This window comes from Equus asinus, chromosome 17, assembly GCF_041296235.1.
Source record: "Equus asinus isolate D_3611 breed Donkey chromosome 17, EquAss-T2T_v2, whole genome shotgun sequence".
NCBI lineage: Eukaryota > Metazoa > Chordata > Mammalia > Perissodactyla > Equidae > Equus > Equus asinus.
The window spans coordinates 28,975,796-28,993,393 of NC_091806.1; the positions used below are offsets into that span (position 1 = coordinate 28,975,796).

At 35.9% G+C, this 17,598-nt stretch overlaps 2 protein-coding genes and 1 pseudogene across 2 annotated transcripts; 1 reads left to right on the plus strand and 2 right to left on the minus strand.

Moving 5' to 3' along the window:
* The first annotated feature begins 676 nt into the window (after window positions 1–676).
* Window positions 677–1,610, plus strand: LOC106835884 (olfactory receptor 9G19-like; annotated as a pseudogene).
* A 1,627-nt stretch (window positions 1,611–3,237) lies between these two features.
* LOC139040621 (olfactory receptor 9G4) lies at window positions 3,238–4,191 on the minus strand. The gene has a single exon (XM_070487365.1). The coding sequence runs from the start codon at window positions 4,174–4,176 to the stop codon at window positions 3,238–3,240; it is 939 nt and encodes a 312-aa protein (XP_070343466.1). The 5' UTR covers window positions 4,177–4,191.
* An 8,100-nt stretch (window positions 4,192–12,291) lies between these two features.
* LOC139040622 (olfactory receptor 9G19-like) lies at window positions 12,292–13,227 on the minus strand. Its single transcript, XM_070487366.1, has one exon. The coding sequence runs from the start codon at window positions 13,225–13,227 to the stop codon at window positions 12,292–12,294; it is 936 nt and encodes a 311-aa protein (XP_070343467.1).
* Between the last annotated feature and the right edge of the window lie 4,371 nt (window positions 13,228–17,598).

The following is a 17,598-nucleotide window of genomic DNA, read 5'->3' on the forward strand; positions in this document are numbered from 1 at the left end:
TCTGAAGACAACCAAAGTACAAGAAAATAGAAATTATAATTTAATCTTTCCTTTAATGAAACAGTCATTCCTAAAGGGAAAAAAAATAATAATCGTCTTGGGAAATTTTGAATTTAATATTATTAAAGTCATTAAAAAGGAAGCCATTACGGTGAGATGGGTCTTATACTTTGGTAGCCTATGTAAGCAAACAAGTGCCTAAGGACAGAGTCATTGCACGTGAATCTGGGAAAATGAAACTTAAGAACAACCAATCATAAACAACCATCTGAGTTTTCCCAAATATGACAACCACATGAGCTATAACCAATCAATTAATTTCCTTGTTTTGCTTCTATTTCTCTATAAAAACCTCTCCTCTAGCTCCTGTCCATGGAGGACTCCTAACCACATTCGGTTTGGTACTACCTGATTCAAATCAACGTATGTTCATATAAACTCTTGAAAATTTATATGTACCTAAGTCTATCTATTAACAACATATAATTGTAAATTCTGAGGAGTCTGTTGCAAAATGCAAACTCTTCTGAATTAAGCACTTATATTGCTGACTCTTAGACTTCAAGGTGTACCAGTGATCCAATGTTATTTATTTAACATATTTTTTCATTTATTTGCACAACAATTCAAGCTGAACTCTGATTTTCTCTTTTCTTAGGTGAGATTCCCTATAGCCATGGAGAGAAGCAATCACTCATTGACAGAGTTCATCCTGGTGAGCTTCACAACAGACTCTGTGATGCAGCTGGTCCTGTTTGTGGTGTTCCTTGGCATGTACTCTGTGACTGTGATAGGAAATACCACCCTTATAATGTTGATCTATAATTATTCTCTGTTGCACATGACCATATATCTTTTCACTGGGAAACTGTCTTTTCCAGGTTTCTGGTATTCTTCAGTCTACACCCCAAGGATCCTAGTGACCTGCATCTCTGAAAACAAAAGCATCTCCTTTACTGGTGGTGTAGCTCAGTTCTTCTTCTCTGCTGGGCTAGGGTAGAGTGAGAGTTACCGTTGGCTGCCATGGCTTATGACTGCTATGTGGCCATTTCCAAATCCCTGCTTTATGCTGAGGCCATGTCAAGGAGGTTGTGCATCTGTTTTGTTATATATTCCTATACTGGAGGTTTTGTTCAACACAATAATACTCACCAGCCACATTCACTTTGAATTTTTGTGATGACAATGTCATTGATGACTTTTTCTGTGATGTCCCACCCTTGGTGAAGTTGGCATGTGATGGGAAAGAGAGCTACCAGGCTGTAGTGTACCTCTTCCTGGCCTCCAACATCATTACCCTTACTATGCTCATACTGGCCTCCTACTTCTTCATCATTGCCCCCATCTTGAGGATCCACTCCACCCAGGGCTGCCACAAAGCCTTCTCCACATGGTTGTCCCACCTGATCTCTGCCACCTTGTACTGTGGCTTTATGTTCCACATCTGCACTTGCCCAAATCCCAGCTATTCCCTGGAGAGAGATAAAATGGTTTCTACATTTTATACTGTGCTGTTTCCCATGTTCAACCCCATGATCTACAGTCTGAGGAATAAAGATGTGAAATAAGCACTGAAAAAACTTTTCAGGTTAACACAATCTGAAGTCTAAATTAACATACATTACTCAAATCAGTGCTCAGTGAAAATGAACTGCTTCCATGAAAGGCTAGGGAACTAGGTTAAAAAAAACTTTTTTTGCTTTTCACAGAAATCCAATGAAAGAGATTCTATTTCTTTGTATTAGTTTGTTTTGTTTTAGTGATTGAACTATAGTCTATACTGTAGAGTATAGATTCAATTTAATATTGATATATTTTTTAGAAAGCAGAATCAGAGTTTAATGCAAAATAGACATGTATATGTTACTTCTGGGATCACAAAGGATTGGATTCTACTTAAATATATCCCCTAAGAGTAACCCAATTATTTTTTTCCCTACATAATGGCCAGTAGAGAATGTCAAGAAAATTTATATGGATTCTTGAGATTTGTGCAATATACCACAAATCCTTCTTGTCCAATACCCACAGAACTTTTGTAGTAATGGAAGAATAAGGAATGTTAAGTATTTTGTGATGCAAGAAAGAGAGTAGTGACATATTAGATAATAAATGCAGATGAAAAGAAAGATCACAAATGTCAGAGTTATTACAAATGGTGAAATGGCTACAATTATTTGTTCTAAAATTTAAATTTGTGCATTTTATAATTGTGCTCATTACAACAATAGCTATAATTTTTCAATAACAAACTTCTTCCTTCTTAGTCTCAAACTAATTATTTGTCAAGTGTAACTAATAATCCTTAATTTGCAGTCTTGTTAAAAAGAGTATTGAAAAAATATCAGCTAAACCTGTCATGTACTGAATATTGAGCTGTGGATGGAAAAAGAAAAACAAACAAGCATTGAGTCTAGAATATAGTGGGTTTTTGCTTACTGATTTGTTTGATTCCCTTGATGTTATTTTGTTTCATAGGAAATATGTTGTGTTATGGAATGAAAGATATGATAGCAGAGTACGCATTCTCTGTGGAAGAGATCACTCTTTTATGGTGATGGTAAAACCATAAAGATACATCTTTCTCCAAACATTTAGAAAAGTGTTTTGGTCCCTTTGGTTTTTTATTTTTTGGGTTTTTTTTTTTTGTAATCTTAACCCTTAAAGGTGTTGCCTAATATTAAATTGATATAAAATGCAAAAAGTTTACAAAGATTTTTTTCCTATTTACTCAATTAGAGCTTTACAAAGGAATTTGGAGGGACTGCTTTATGAAAAAATAAGTAATTGGAAAATCTTGAGAAAATTTCCACTATTTTAATCATTCCAAATATTTCTCCCCATAACATAAAGCTTGTTTTCCAAACTTCAAATTCAAACAATACCCATGAAAACCATCCAATTCTCATGTTCTCTTCCCAAATCTCCCAAAGAAATACAATATTGATACTTTGTAGTACTAGATTTGTAAAATTTATCATCATTTCTTTGATAAATTTTACAAATCTAGTACTACAAAGTATCAATATTGTGGGAGATGAAACAATCCAATATTATAGGTTTAAAATCTTGTAATTACAACAAAATAATAATAAACAATTAAAAGTGGTTTGCTCAATGTTTCATTGTTTTAGGCAGAGTTTGTTGAGTTTATTTGAAATATTGCAACGTTTTCAAATATGTGTATAACCAAATGTTTGGAAAATACTTTTAGAGCATTCTGCAAAATTACAAACGTCATCTCTGTGGCCTTAGGGTCTGCATGGTTTTCCAGAAGGCCTCTTTGACGTCTTTGTTTCTCATGCTATAGATGAGAGGATTGAGCAATGGGTTGACCACAGTGTAGAACAAAGCAGCCACTTTGTCTTTCTCCAGGGAGTAGCTGGAACTTGGCCTTGAATACATGAAGAGCAAGGATCCATAGAAAAGCATGACTGAAACTAGGTGAGAAGCACAGGTGGAGAAGGCCTTGTACCTTCCTGAGGCTGTTTGGATCCTCAGGATAGCTAGAAGTATGTTGAAATAAGAAATCAGGATGGCAAGAATGCTGGAGAGGACTGTGAATCCCACCACACCCAGAAGGACTTTTTCATAGACGTGAGTTTCTGTACAAGACATTTTTACCAATGGTGGTGCATCACAGAAGAAGTGATCAATGATATTTTCATCACAGAAACTCAGATGGAAAGTATTGGCAGTATGGGCTATTGCATTCAAGAGCCCTCCTACATAGGAGCCAGCAACAAGTCCGGTACAGAGAGAACTGGACATAGTACTTGAATAAAGTAATGGATTACAGATAGCCATGTGGCGGTCATAGGCCATGACTGCTAGGAGATAGCACTCAGTGTAGGCGACAACACAAGAAAAAAACAACTGGGCTCCACATCCAGCCAAGGAAATGCGCTTATCTTCTGAGATACAAATGGCCAGGATTTTAGGAGTATACACAGAGGTGTACCAGAAATCCAAAAATGACAGATTGCCGATGAAAAAATACATAGGCGTGTGCAGGTGGGAATCAATATGGATTAAGATAACCAGGGTCATGTTCCCTGACAGTGTTATCAAGTAGAGTGTCAGAAATATTCCAAATAGAATCAGTTGCCACTGGGGGTTTGCTGAGAAGCCCAGCAAGATGAATTCAGTCAGGGTGGTGCGATTTCCGACTTCCATATCAATAGAGGAGAAAGCCTGATAAAGATTATGAGAAAAAACACTGTTTAGTATTTTTCTATTGAAAGAAATAAACAAAGATATCAATTAAGTCAACAATTACTAGAGGCTTATGGACTGTTATCCAATATTACCCAAGATGATATAATTTCAGACTGTTACTTGGGAACTGCTTGAATTGGAGTATAATCTGACCTTGGAATTAGGACTTTTACTCACTAATTGTTTAATGCAAGGTAAGTCCCTTAGTCTCCCCAAACATATGAGAACAATGAAGCCCCCTGACAAGTTGTCTAATCGAATAAATAATCTCTGCGTGAAAACCCGTAGCTCAATATTTGGAACATAAGGAACACTCAAAAAAAATTGAGTGTCCTTCATGTATTATTGAGAATTTATAGGTCATGCATCATGTTGGTAGTCACACAAAAACCAATGTATTGTCCTACTACTGCTACTATTAGTACAAATAGAAAAATATATTACAACTGTGGACAGATGGTATCCTGAGTCTTATACTTCATCTACTTAATCCTTTCCATAACTTTATAAGGTAGGTACTATTATGATCCTCATGAAGTTTAAGAAACATTTTCAACATCACAGAATAGTCTACAGCAGAGCTGGTATTTCAACCCAGGGTTATATTTACCTAGAATATATGCTCATGTTCTCAACTGTTAAGTAATATATGTGTTTTATAGGTGAATTGTTTGCTCTTTTGGTCTCCTGGCTAAGGCAATCCTATAATCATCTGGCAACCTGAATTTCTTTACCTATTAAAAAGAGCATTAAAAAATTCTTTTATTAAACACTGCTTTTTTTTTCACAATTCTCTAGTTGATGTGAGATTTATATACATAGTTAAGGCCTTTTTTTTTAATATAGTGAATGCTGACCTTTTGGAAGAACCAGTTTTTGGTGTCAAGCATATTCAAACATCATGAATCCTTCCAAGTTGAAATTCCAAAGTTCTCAGAGAGAAGCAAAGGTGGTATCTAATTTAAAACATTACAGAATTAGGGCTGATGCCCTAGTAGTCAGCTGACTTTCCCACTAGGTTTAAGGCAGTGGGAGAAAGCTAAAACCAAGAGGACTGTGGTTTACTTCAATGTTTAAAATATTTGCCTTTGAGCTAAACCAGAGCCAATGTTGTAACTAGATTGCAAATCCAAGTTTTCTACCTCAAGTTCTACTGTTACCATTTATTCGTTAGTGAGGTACCTTAACCTTTCAAATGTAGGTGATGATGTTCAGAGAGGATCTGACTTCACTGATGGCACTCTGGTAAAAACATCTTGGAGTCCTGAATACAATTCCATTTTTTCACTAGTATATAATGGATCTTTTCTTGATAGCACACAGAGTACAGATGCTTTATGCATACACACAAGATTCTATAAGCTGTCTCTAACTTACCTTTATAAAGGTCTCTCTTACCACTCCTCCTCATTGATTTAGTATTTCAACCGAACTATATTACTCACATGATTGATTTCCTCATAATATCCTCACACATCCTGGGTGTTTCACAGTTATAATGCTTTCCTATTATTCATTTATACAATACAACTTTTTTCTGAATATGCTGAAGGTTGAGTAGAATTATCTTGGCAGAAATGTATAGTTTTTATACTCATAATGTATAAAATGGTGGGTTATAGCCATAATCTCAGTGGTTACTATGAACTTTCTCTGCAATGTTATCACTCATCTTTACAAGGAAAAATGTCTGGTACTTAATAAGTTCATTTTTAATACAATACGATTTGGGCAAAAATGAAATATCTGGACAGAGCTAATTACTACTCCTCTACTACTACCCTCTAAAGAGGCAAATAACTGATAAAATAAATTTTCTGGTCTAAGATCAAATTCTTCTCAGAAGAATAGATATTTAAATGAGACCTGAAAAATGAGCCCAATGCTAGCCCATTGTCAGGGTAAAGAGAGAGAGGAAAGCAGTTACATGAGAAGAAAGAACATAGAACAGAACCCTCCCCTGAGAGAGAGTCTGGTGAGTTTAAGGAGCAGAGAGAGATTAAACAAAGATTGAGATGGAGGAGGGAACCGGGGATAAGCCACAAGAGCTACCAGATCACAGAGCTTACTGAAAACCTTATTAAGGATTTTGACATTCAAACCAATACAAATGGAAGCCATCGCTATTATGAGGAGGTAACAGGGTCAGATTTATCATTTTAAAGTTTACTTTGGGTGCAGATCGGAGAATGGATTGAAAGGGAGGAAAAGTTCCCTCTTAACAGGAATCTCTCTGAAATCTTCAGTTGTCTACTATGTGTTGAGACCAGTCCTCTGGTAAAGGCACAAAAAAGAGGCATTCAAAATTAGAAATAGAATTGCTAGGGCTCATATAAACTGGGACCGTATCCTGATAGACAGGACTCAAAGACTGTCAGTCTCAACCTCTCTTCTAGCCAAGAATGTGCATTTATACAGGAATTTAACCTCAAGATACTAGAAAAGTTTTAAAGACAAGATCCTTTCAAAGTACTAGTTGATAATGAAAGCATCGCCTCTCTATCTTTACACAAGAAAGTAGAAAGTCATGGAAGGAATGGATAAATCAATTTGATGAAAGCTTTAGAACATAGAATTAAATGAAAGATACAGTTATCATTCTGAATTCTGTGTGAAATATAATTGTATCTCAAATTCATCACATTATATTTTGTACAAAAGCTCTAATTTTGAAAGAGAAAGAGTGAAATTAACCAGTAACTAATAATCTATGTGATATGTGACAAAAGAAAGACTACAGTTCTTTACTGATTCCTTGATTTCAAGACTAGATTTTGTTATTCTAACCTTGGAGTCAGCCATGGCTTTGTGGTTTGTCGTGGCCAATAGTTTACAGCACAGACAGTGCTATGCAGATGCGAAAGTCTGGGTCTCAAGAGGCTTTGCAAACTTCTCTTCTCACTTTTCAAATCCTGCTACCACAATGTAAATGAGCCTTAGTTAGCTTGCTGAATAATGAGACATCTGCCTGTGTTCTCTTTGTGACCCCAGCTGACAACAAGCTGTCCCCCAGACATGTTAGTGGATCCATTCTTCATCATCCAGCTCTCAACTGAGCTAACAGATAATCACAAACCTATGAGCACAAACCCAGGTTAGAGCCGACATGTCTGACATAAGTAGATGTGCATAATTACAGAATTGAAATGGTACCTGCAGTCAAATCTTGATTCCACTCAGTAGTAGCACTTCAATCTTGGGAAAGTCTTTAACAACCTCCAAGCCACATTTCTTTACCTTTTAAAAGGTAAGAAAAGTGTCAGTGCTATGTAGATCAAATGCATATCTCAGAACATGGTCAGAAAACATGCATAACTGATGGTAGCTACTTTTACTCTCCAAAGCATAAATACTACCTGACTTATTTCTAAAATGTGAGCTTCAGGGAAAAAAAGAGAAAGCCACTTTTCTACAAGGAAGTAATTTAATCCAGAAGGATGATATATTTCAGAATCTTTCTAAAATCCTCAAAGTTAATATTTTTGTCACCTACACGCAAGCAATTTGACAAAGGAGTGTCAGGCTTGAAAGTGAACAGTTCATTGGCCTTGGATTGAGGAGTCTTGTGATAAGCATGGAGGCTGAAGCTTAATCACCAGTGTGACTTTAAGAGCATCACAGGTCCTCTCTGAACTTAATTTCATCCATATGAAAAAATTGGTCGATCCTTTTCCAGTAGCCACCTTTTATGTTATCAGTTTCTTAACATCTCTTGTAAAATCTATCATAAAGATAAGAATAGAAACCTCATCTACAACAATGCAGTGTGTTAGAAGAGATTAGCAATCCTTATATATGCATATATTTCTGGATACTTGTGGCATTATCATCATCTTGGTTAAAGGGAGACATGGAATATACCAAAGACAGGAGCATCCTTTTCACTATAAGATTTGCATGTTCATATTTATTTCCCTAAAAATCAATCATGTGAGCTTGTGTACATTCTCCAACTACAGCGTTCCTTTGTTTATCTAAAATTTTAATGGCTCTTAAACTTTTGGAATCCTAGACCTCCTAAAGAATGTGGTAGAAGCAATGATTCTTCTCCCAACCTCCAAAATGTAGATATGTATAAGCACACCCAATTTTAGAGGGTTCATAAATCCTCAGAAATCTATCATTAGATTTTGTCATTATGATTCTCAATTAAAAATTCTACCACAGGGGTCTGGTCCCATGTCTGAGTGGTTAAGTTCGTGCACTCAGCTTCGACAGCCCAGGGTTTTGGTGGTTTGGATCCTGGGCTTGGACCTAGCACTGCTGATCAAGCCATGATGAGGTGGCATCCCACATAGCAGAACTAGAGGGACCTGCAACTAGAATATACACCTATATACTGGGGCACTTTGGGGAGAAGGAGAAAAAAGAAGATTGTCAACAGATGTTAGCTCAGGGCCAATCTTTAAAAAAAAAAATCCCACCACTAAAAGATGCCTAAGATTTTTTCAGTGCTAACACTATAATTAAAAGAGATGAGTAATAATTATTTCAAACTCTGCATGTTTACAGTTGAATTCCCAATATTCACCCCCCAAAATTGATCAATCTGCTCATTTATCATATCAGGTAATAAATCTACTTTTCCAGTTTCTCAAGTCACAAATTAGGAAACAACCTACTCTCTTCTACCTCTTCTTCAATCTTCCAAGAAATCCTGGCATCCTTACCTGCAAAACATATCCTGAATCTGAGCACTTCTCACCACCTCCATGACTACCAGTCTGGTCTAAGAGATCATCAGGTTTTGCCAGGAATATTGTGATAGCCTTCTAACTGGTCCACACACTTGTCCCTCTATAGCCTATTTTCAATATTTCAATCAGTATGGTCCTTCAAAAAATATTATCACAAGTAACTTTAGGATTGTTCTTAAAACCACCCTAAAATCCTTGTAATTTATTCCAAGCTAAAGTCAAATGCCATGCAATGTACTAAAGGTCCTCCAAAGTACCAGCCCTCCATTACCTGCAGGTGCAAATCTCCTAAGACTCACCTCTTGCTTCATTCTGCTCCAGCTTTGCTGATTTTCTTACCGTTTCTCAAAAATGACAATCCTGCCCCAGTATCAAAGATTTCAGAATTGTTTATTCCTCTGCCTGAAAAACTATTTACCGGTTATTTGCTAGGCTGACACCCTCATCTCTTTTATGTTTTATTCAAATATCATTTTCAGACTAAGACTCGGCCTCATCACTATTTTAAATACCATGCCCCCTTCCCACCAACAATCCGCTTCTTTCTTTTTCTGCTCGACTCTGCTGTATTTTCTCCCACACCTATTGTCATCATCTAATTCCTGTTTATTAAATTTATTGTCCATTTTTTCCCCACCAGAATATATTAACCATGGAGCAACACGATTTTTTGTTTTGTTTACTTCTGTTTCCCAACATACAGAACAGTTTATAGTAACTAATTAGCACTCAATAAATATTTCTATAATGAATAAATGGGTAACTACCTTTGTACCTTGAAGCTATTTTTCCCAAAGTATTGTATACTACTAACCTAGCTCAAACTATTCAGGACTAATCTACCCTGATAGGGAAATCCCTGGCTCAGTGTAGTTATCATTAATAAAAGGAAGGAGTAAATAAAGAGAAGATTCATAACCATCAAACTCATAACCATAAAGATGGAGTAAAATCCGTTTTGAATTTGAAATAAATTGCAATTAAAATGTGAATGTAAAGTAAAAGACACAGGAAATGTCAGAGCCAATCATGCTAAGCATTCCGTGTAGAACGTCTTCTCAACCTGTGTGTTCCCTTGCAGAAGCTCTGTTCCCTGCTTCCTTCACTGAAACACTTAAATTCTGTAGAAGAATATGTCCCTCTAGGACCTAAAAATGAGTACAAAGAACTGAAAATACCATACTTTAGTAGTTTGGACAGCACAGAATATCACAACCACTAGAGTGAAAAGGCATGTCATCTCTTTTGTCCTCTTAATTTCTCCACTGTGTAAGTGAATGTATGATGACCCACCATAACTACCACACTGAATTTTGATTTCTACAGGAGGGTTATGTATACTATAGGTTGGAATCCTATTTAAGATAGTGTGTGAGTGTGTGTGTGTGTGTGAGTGTGTGTGTGTGTCTGTTTGGCATAACAACAATCCTTTGAGAGACAGGTCAGACTCTGTATCTCCCTTCTAATCACAGTTGAAGTCACAGAGACCAAACAATACAGCTTTCCTTGATCCCAGTTTCTTACCTTGGTCAGGAAGGACACTCCTGGAAGTAACACACTTTTTCCTCCCCTTTGATGTTTTCGTGTGCTCTGTTGGGCACGATATATGTATTTCCCCAACAGCCCTTTGTGAATCCTTCCATAGAGCATCCCAGAAATATGCATCTCAGTCTCCAGAGACTCAATTAGAGTTCATTTGGAGTATGGAGATCATATATTAATTATGACAAGATGAAATTAGGAATATTTTATTAAGTACATTCTCTTAAGAGATCTAAGTTACAATAGAATCATTAAATGTGTCTGATGGTAAAAACTCTCCAAATTGCACTAATTACAACTTTCTAGAATATATCTTACAGTCCATAACTTTTTTCCTTGCCATATGCTCCTCTCTCTCTTCTAGCCTATCCTCCCTTATCTCATTCATAAAGAAACTATCAATCCCAATGTTATAGATTGAATTATATCCCCCTGAAATTCATATACTGATGCTCTAATGCCCAGTAACTCAGAATGTGACTGTATTTGAGATAGTGTCTTTGTAGAGGTGATTAAATGAAAATCAGGTGGTTAGGGTGTGCAGCTTGATTGCTGCCTTTATAAAAAGAAGGAATGGAAATTCGGACACAAAGAGACACCAGGGATGGATGTGAGCAGAGAAAAGACCATTTCATGACACAGTAAGAGACTGGCCATCTGCAAACTAAGGAAAGATGCCTTAGAAGAAAGCAACCATGACTGCACTTGAATCTTGGCCTTTCACCCTCCAGAACTGTCAGAAAATAAATTTCTGTTGTCTACATGACCCAATCTGTGGTATGTTTTTACAGTAGCCCAGGCAATTTAATATACTTGCTTATCAACACTAGGGCTTATTAATGTTTATGCAATCCATATTTTATATGTAGAAAGACTAATAAAATTAGGAAATGTAATTCATTAAAACAAATATTCTCAAATTTTTCATTAATTCATACACAACACTTAACAAGTAAAGAAATATAAATATTCCTAGAAACCTAATTGTCATTAATCATTGCTTCACCTCATAGACATTTCCATTTTGAAAGTTATCCTAGAAGTAAAACTTTCTGAAATTTATCTCTCTACTTATCCATCTATTCCTATCTCGATCTCCATTTCTATCTATTTCATATAACTGCTATATTTTTGTCCTTAGTTCTTTAATTTGGGGAGAAAATACCCATTTATTGAAAAGTTAAGAGTGACTTTTGTAAAGATACTTGTTACTTTCTCTATTTATTATCAAGGAAATATTTGTATGATGGTAACCAAGAAATGAGAGTCAGAAAGAAAAAAATAAATTTATTTCCAAGGACATTTTACAGTAGAAATTTACTTACAACCTCCTAACTGACTCTGTCTCCCAACAAAAAGAGCATTTGGAGTCAGATGTTCTGGGTTTGCATTCCTATTTTCCTCACTTATGAACTACATGATTTGAAGGAAGTCATTTAATCCACATAAACAAGGCAATGATTCCATTACCGAGTCTATTATTCCTATCTATAGATTACAATATTATACATGCAAGCAACTTATGAACTGCAAGTGAATATTGCAAAAAACAACAAGTGCTGTCTTTCAAGCTTCTTAAATCTCAGTAATTTTATAGACTTTATTTCAAGATAGCAGGCAAAGCAGTTTTTTTCAAATGCCTCAGGCTCATTTATTTTAAAAATACATTCAAAGACATTAGTGCAAACTTAAAAAACAACACAGACTGATATTTCAACATTATCCAAAGATTTTTTTTTCTATTTTATGTATTTCTGAGATTACAGGCTGATAACATTAACAGGAAGATCATCTGTGAAATAACATATAGCCATTGTTCACCAAATGTTTTCATTTAAAAAGAGTTTACTGAGTCTAACATTTTATTCAGGGCTTTTTTAACATCTTTATTCCTTAAGCTATAGATCAAGGGATTCAACATTGGAATCACCACAGTATAGAACACCGACACAGCTTTGTCCCTTTCCAATGCATAGCTAGTACTTGGTCGGGAGTAAATGAAGAGAATTGAACCATAGTACAAGGTGACAGCTGTCAAGTGAGAGCTACAAGTGGAGAAGGCCTTGAGGCGCCCTTGGGTGGAGAGGATGTTCAAGATGGCAGCAATAATGAAGAGGTAGGAGGCAATAATAAGCATGGAAGGAGTGATGACATTGGAGGCAAGTATGAAATAGAGCACAGCCTGGTAGCTCTCCTTCATATCACAGGCCAACTTTGCAAGTGGGGGCAGATCACAGAAGAAATCATCAATGATGTTGTTGCCACAGAAGCTCAGGGTAAATGTCTCACTAGTGATGATGGTTGAATTAAGAAAGCCACCTATGTATGAAGTTGCAACAAGACTGGCACATAAACTTGCAGACATAGCCTGGGAATAAATCAAGGGCTTAGAGATGGCCACATAGCGGTCATAAGCCATGACAGCCAAAAGGTAACATTCACTATAAGCCAGACCAGCTGAGAAGAAGAACTGAGCTAGGCAGCCAGCAAACGAGATGCTTTTGTCATCAGAGATGCAGGTCATCAGAATTTTGGGGGCATAGACAGAAGAGTACCATAGATCCAAGAATGACAGGTTTCCAATGAAGAAATACATGGGTGTGTGGAGCCGAGAATCAGCACAGATCAGAGAAACCAGAGTGATGTTCCCAAAGAGACTGAGGATGTAAATAATAAGGAAGATAAGAAAGAGCACTCTCTGTAACCGCAAATCCACTGTGAACCCCAAAAGTATGAACTCTTTCACTTTGGTGAAATTTTTCTCATCCATCGTTTTCAGGTTTCTATGCTCCTTTTCTGTGACAAGGTTAATGAATAAATCATGATTTGAGATACCAGTATATCAGTTCCCCTGTCATTTGCCATTTTACATGATTGAAAAATCCAACTGTTGTGTTTACATTGTCAATTGTGAGACATGTTTATGCTGAACTGGTTATTATTGTTGTTGGATAACTGGGAAATCTTTCTATGCTGCTGTGAGAGATGAGTTATTATGAACATAATATAGTGTGTGTCACCTTATATTTTTAAACTAATTTTCTTACTGTTTGAAGGAGTGATTTGTATATCTTCTTTTCCACTTGCATAAAGGGTGATTGAAAGCCATGTGGAAGATATGGAAAAGAGGATTTGAAAAGATGCACTAACTTCTCTTCAGGTCTGGGAATCTTTTTGTCTTTTACCAGAGAATTATATATGGTAGCACATCTATATTATTTTAACTATATATTGGAATATATTTAAAAGTGCATTTTACTTTAATTTCTACAAAGATAATATTTATATCTTCTTCAACTTTTCAACAACAAAACAAAGAACATAGCTTTACATAGTGTTGAAAATGTTAACTTGAATAATATAATAGATTTACAAAGATAATAGCAATTTGAGAAAATAGCTACCTGAATGATGCTCAATGTTCAGTGAATGGAAGTATTCAAATTAATTAATGGATAATTGTGTTCATAATGCGGTTGAATTTCCTATAGAATCAAGATTTTTAAAAAGAAAGAAACCAAAAAACCTAAACTGCCCAAACTGAATGATTTTAGGAAACATGGTAGGCTGAATAATGTCCCCTATAGATATCCAAGTTCTAATTCCTGAAACCTGTGCATATTACGTCATATGGGACAAACGTTATTAAATTAAGAATCTTGAGATGGGTAGATTATCTAGATGAGGCCAAAATGCAATCTCAAATATTTTTATATGAGGGAAGCAGAGGGAGATTTGACTACAGACACACGAGCACAAGAGGATAAGGCAATGGAAACTCAGAAGCAGAGATTGGCTTCCTCAAGAAGCCAGAGGAAGCAAGGAATGGATTCTCCACTGGAGATTGTGGATGGAGTGTGAACCTCCAACACTTTGATTTTGGTTCAGTAACATGAGTTTGTAATTTTAACCTCCAGAACTGTGAGGGAATAAATTTCTATAGTTTTAAGCCACTATGTTTTTGGTATTTTGTTAATACAGGAAGTTATGGACCTCAACCACTAAAAATCTTCTTTTCCTTGAAGGTAGAAGACGGAGACAGAATTATTGCCAGCATTGAGGGAAGCATCCTTTCTGTTTGTCTACATTACATCCAGGGGGTCCCTACTATACCTTACTAAAATCAAAACAGTGCTGAATGTTGATTGTCAGGGGTCTGAATTGACAGGGGATGTAATAATTCTGCTATTAGATCCAAGACTTTAAAATCTTCTCTGCTAGGGGAGAAAACAAAAACAAAAACAAAAATTTAATCTTGGTCAGATGCTTGGCTATGGACTTAAAATTGAGCTAGAAAAATAAAGAATTGCTCTCTTGGAACTGTATCTATTTGATGTTAAAAATCTATAATTTTTAACTCTAAAATATATATTAATGTTATAGTTATCATCAAAGTAGAAATTCTTCACAATAACTGAAAAGAGGATCGGAATAAGTGAACTTTCAATTCCTTTAGAATTTCAAGGGTGTCAGATGCTAAGGTCATTTTTGTCAAATTGTGGGAAGCAGCTTGAGACTAAGAACCAAAAGATCTGGATTTGATCTTAATTGGCTGCTACCACCTTTAAATAAAATTATAACCTCCCAAGCTCTATTTTCTCACCTAGTTTTCTTAGTTCAGTGGACTTTTTGAGATCACAGATGTGATTAAGCACTGTGAAAACTAGAAGTTAAAACTGTATATTGCATTGCCTGTGATTTCTTAATCTCTGTACTCTGTCATTCAGATATATTTACTTTACCTCCCAGGGATTTCCAATTGTACCTATGCTATCAACTCCCTAGAGTTTCATGTGTTCTCATGCAGAAACTTCTTATTTAATATGTGGATTTTACCCAAGTTGGGAAATTGCTGGGTTTCTTCGCAGAATTACAACTGGGAATGAAAATTGCAAGACATACTTCTTACCTAATGTCTTGTTTTCCTCTACAGTTATTAAATAATTTTAAAAACTTAAGTGTGATTATATATGTGTTTGAATGTGTATATTAATGCTTTTCAAAAAAAAAGGTTTAAAGTTATCTTGGTGTGAGAGATAAAACACAGGTAAGCAACATAAATTAAGGAAATGTGAAAAGGAAAAACAAGCCATGGACATAAAATGGAAGAAAGGATAAACCTGTTTTGAATCGATTAGTCCAATCCATGGCTCTGTGAAGACCACAGATCTGATCAAAACTTTCTAGCAACCCATATATACAATTAGTAGCATGAAAAGGACCAGCAAGCCAACCAAAAAGTTTGACAATATATTACCACTTTTGATACGAACCTGAAATTATTTCTCCCAAGATTTCTTGTAAAGACAATGACAGAAAAAAAATGTATAACATATTAAATGGTATTGTTATATATGTAGACACAAAACAGAGTTTTTTTCAGCTACATTTACTTGCCAGTAATTTGGAGCCTTAAGGCTGGCTGCATACTTTCTTAGACTGGAGGGGCCCTGAGACCCTTCTCCCCACAAAACATATCTCCTCCCCATCCACCACACATCTTCCTTCACTCAGAGGCCTTTTTAAGACATAGATGCCTCTGGGAGTGGTTGCTCACTTAACTCTCAGTGATCTCTCATTCTTCTCCAGGCATAACTCACCTACCATTTCTGTCATTCAGTTTGATATGTTAATCAGATACTTCTTGAGTAATGTATTAATTAGAAGTGTACAGTGTGGTCCCAAAGATTTGTATCTATATCTCTATATTTTGTATTATATTTGCATTCCTTCTCTTAAGGAGCTCTTGCCCCATGCTATGCCTGTCATAGAATAAAAAACATTTTAAGTTCATGAAAATATTTCCCTATTTTAATTTTTCTATACTTGACCTACTCTAAGGACTAGTAGGTTTCCTGAAAGATAACAGAAGATACAATGGTGGGCCACACACAGCTTTAGAAGATATATGAGAATGAAAACATCCATCAAGTGCACATCCAATTGCCTGTTTCATTGAAAGATTAAATAAGGCTGGAAGAAAGTGCATGTGGAGACATTTCAGCTTCCCTCATCAAATACAATTATAAGAAAAAAACTTTATTCTATCTCACAAAGTAGAATTATGTCACAGTTTGATATCATTATGAATTGTTTTGAGGTCAGCCCTGATTGCCTAGTGGTTAAAGTTTGGTGTGCTCTGTTTCAGCTGCCCAGGTTTGGTTCCCGGACATGGAACCACAGCACTTGTCTATCAGGGGCCATGCTGCTGTGGCAGCTCATATTAAAAAAAAAAAAATAAAAGAGGAAGACTGGCAACAGGTGTTAGCTCAGGGCAAATGTTTCCCAGCAAAAAAAAAAAAAAAAAAAGAGAAAAATTAAAAAACTTGTTTTGTCTTTTGTCCCTATTGTGATTTACTGAACTTTTTCCTCTGGCTGCTTTAACAAAATACTTCATGAACAAAAAGAGTCATTTCATTTGAATTTCAACTCAAGTTTAGAATTTCTTACTTACCTTGGAATAAAAAGTGCCTTCTATTCACTCCACAGGAACCCTATTTCCAATGGTGATGATGTTGGAGAACATATAAGCCTGATCATCCCTTTGGCATATTCTACTAAAAGCATAGAGGATCTTATGTGCTTTGCTGGTGCCAAGTGACCAATTATAATGCTCACTTATCTTTGTGGAATGCAGTAGGGAGAAACCATTGATCATGAACATAATTGGTCAAATTAATACCTAAAACCCTTTTGCTTTGTGAGTTTCATTCATCCATTTGAGATAAAAAGAAAAACCTACAAAAGGAATAACCAACAGGATAATCAGCACACAGTGGATGCTCAAGAATTATTTGCAGTCCCTAGTGATAATAATGATAATGAAAAGGCCATAGGACTTTAGTACTGAGACATATTGACTATCACTTAATAAAAAGTGCCCATTTCACAAACAATGCATTGAGGCATAGAATTTGAGAAATTTGAGAGACAGAACCAAAGTCATATGGTTAGATCAGGCTTCATTTCTACTTCAGTCCTTGATTATATTTGTTCATTCAAAACATATCTCTCACACAATGTCTAGGTACCCAGCACGGAGTTAGTAGTTGAGGGAGAAAAAACTGGGAGGCAAGGTAAGGTCGTAGCAGAGCTTAGTTATTGTCAAGAGGCAAGCTATGACAGAGACTCTCTAAGAGTG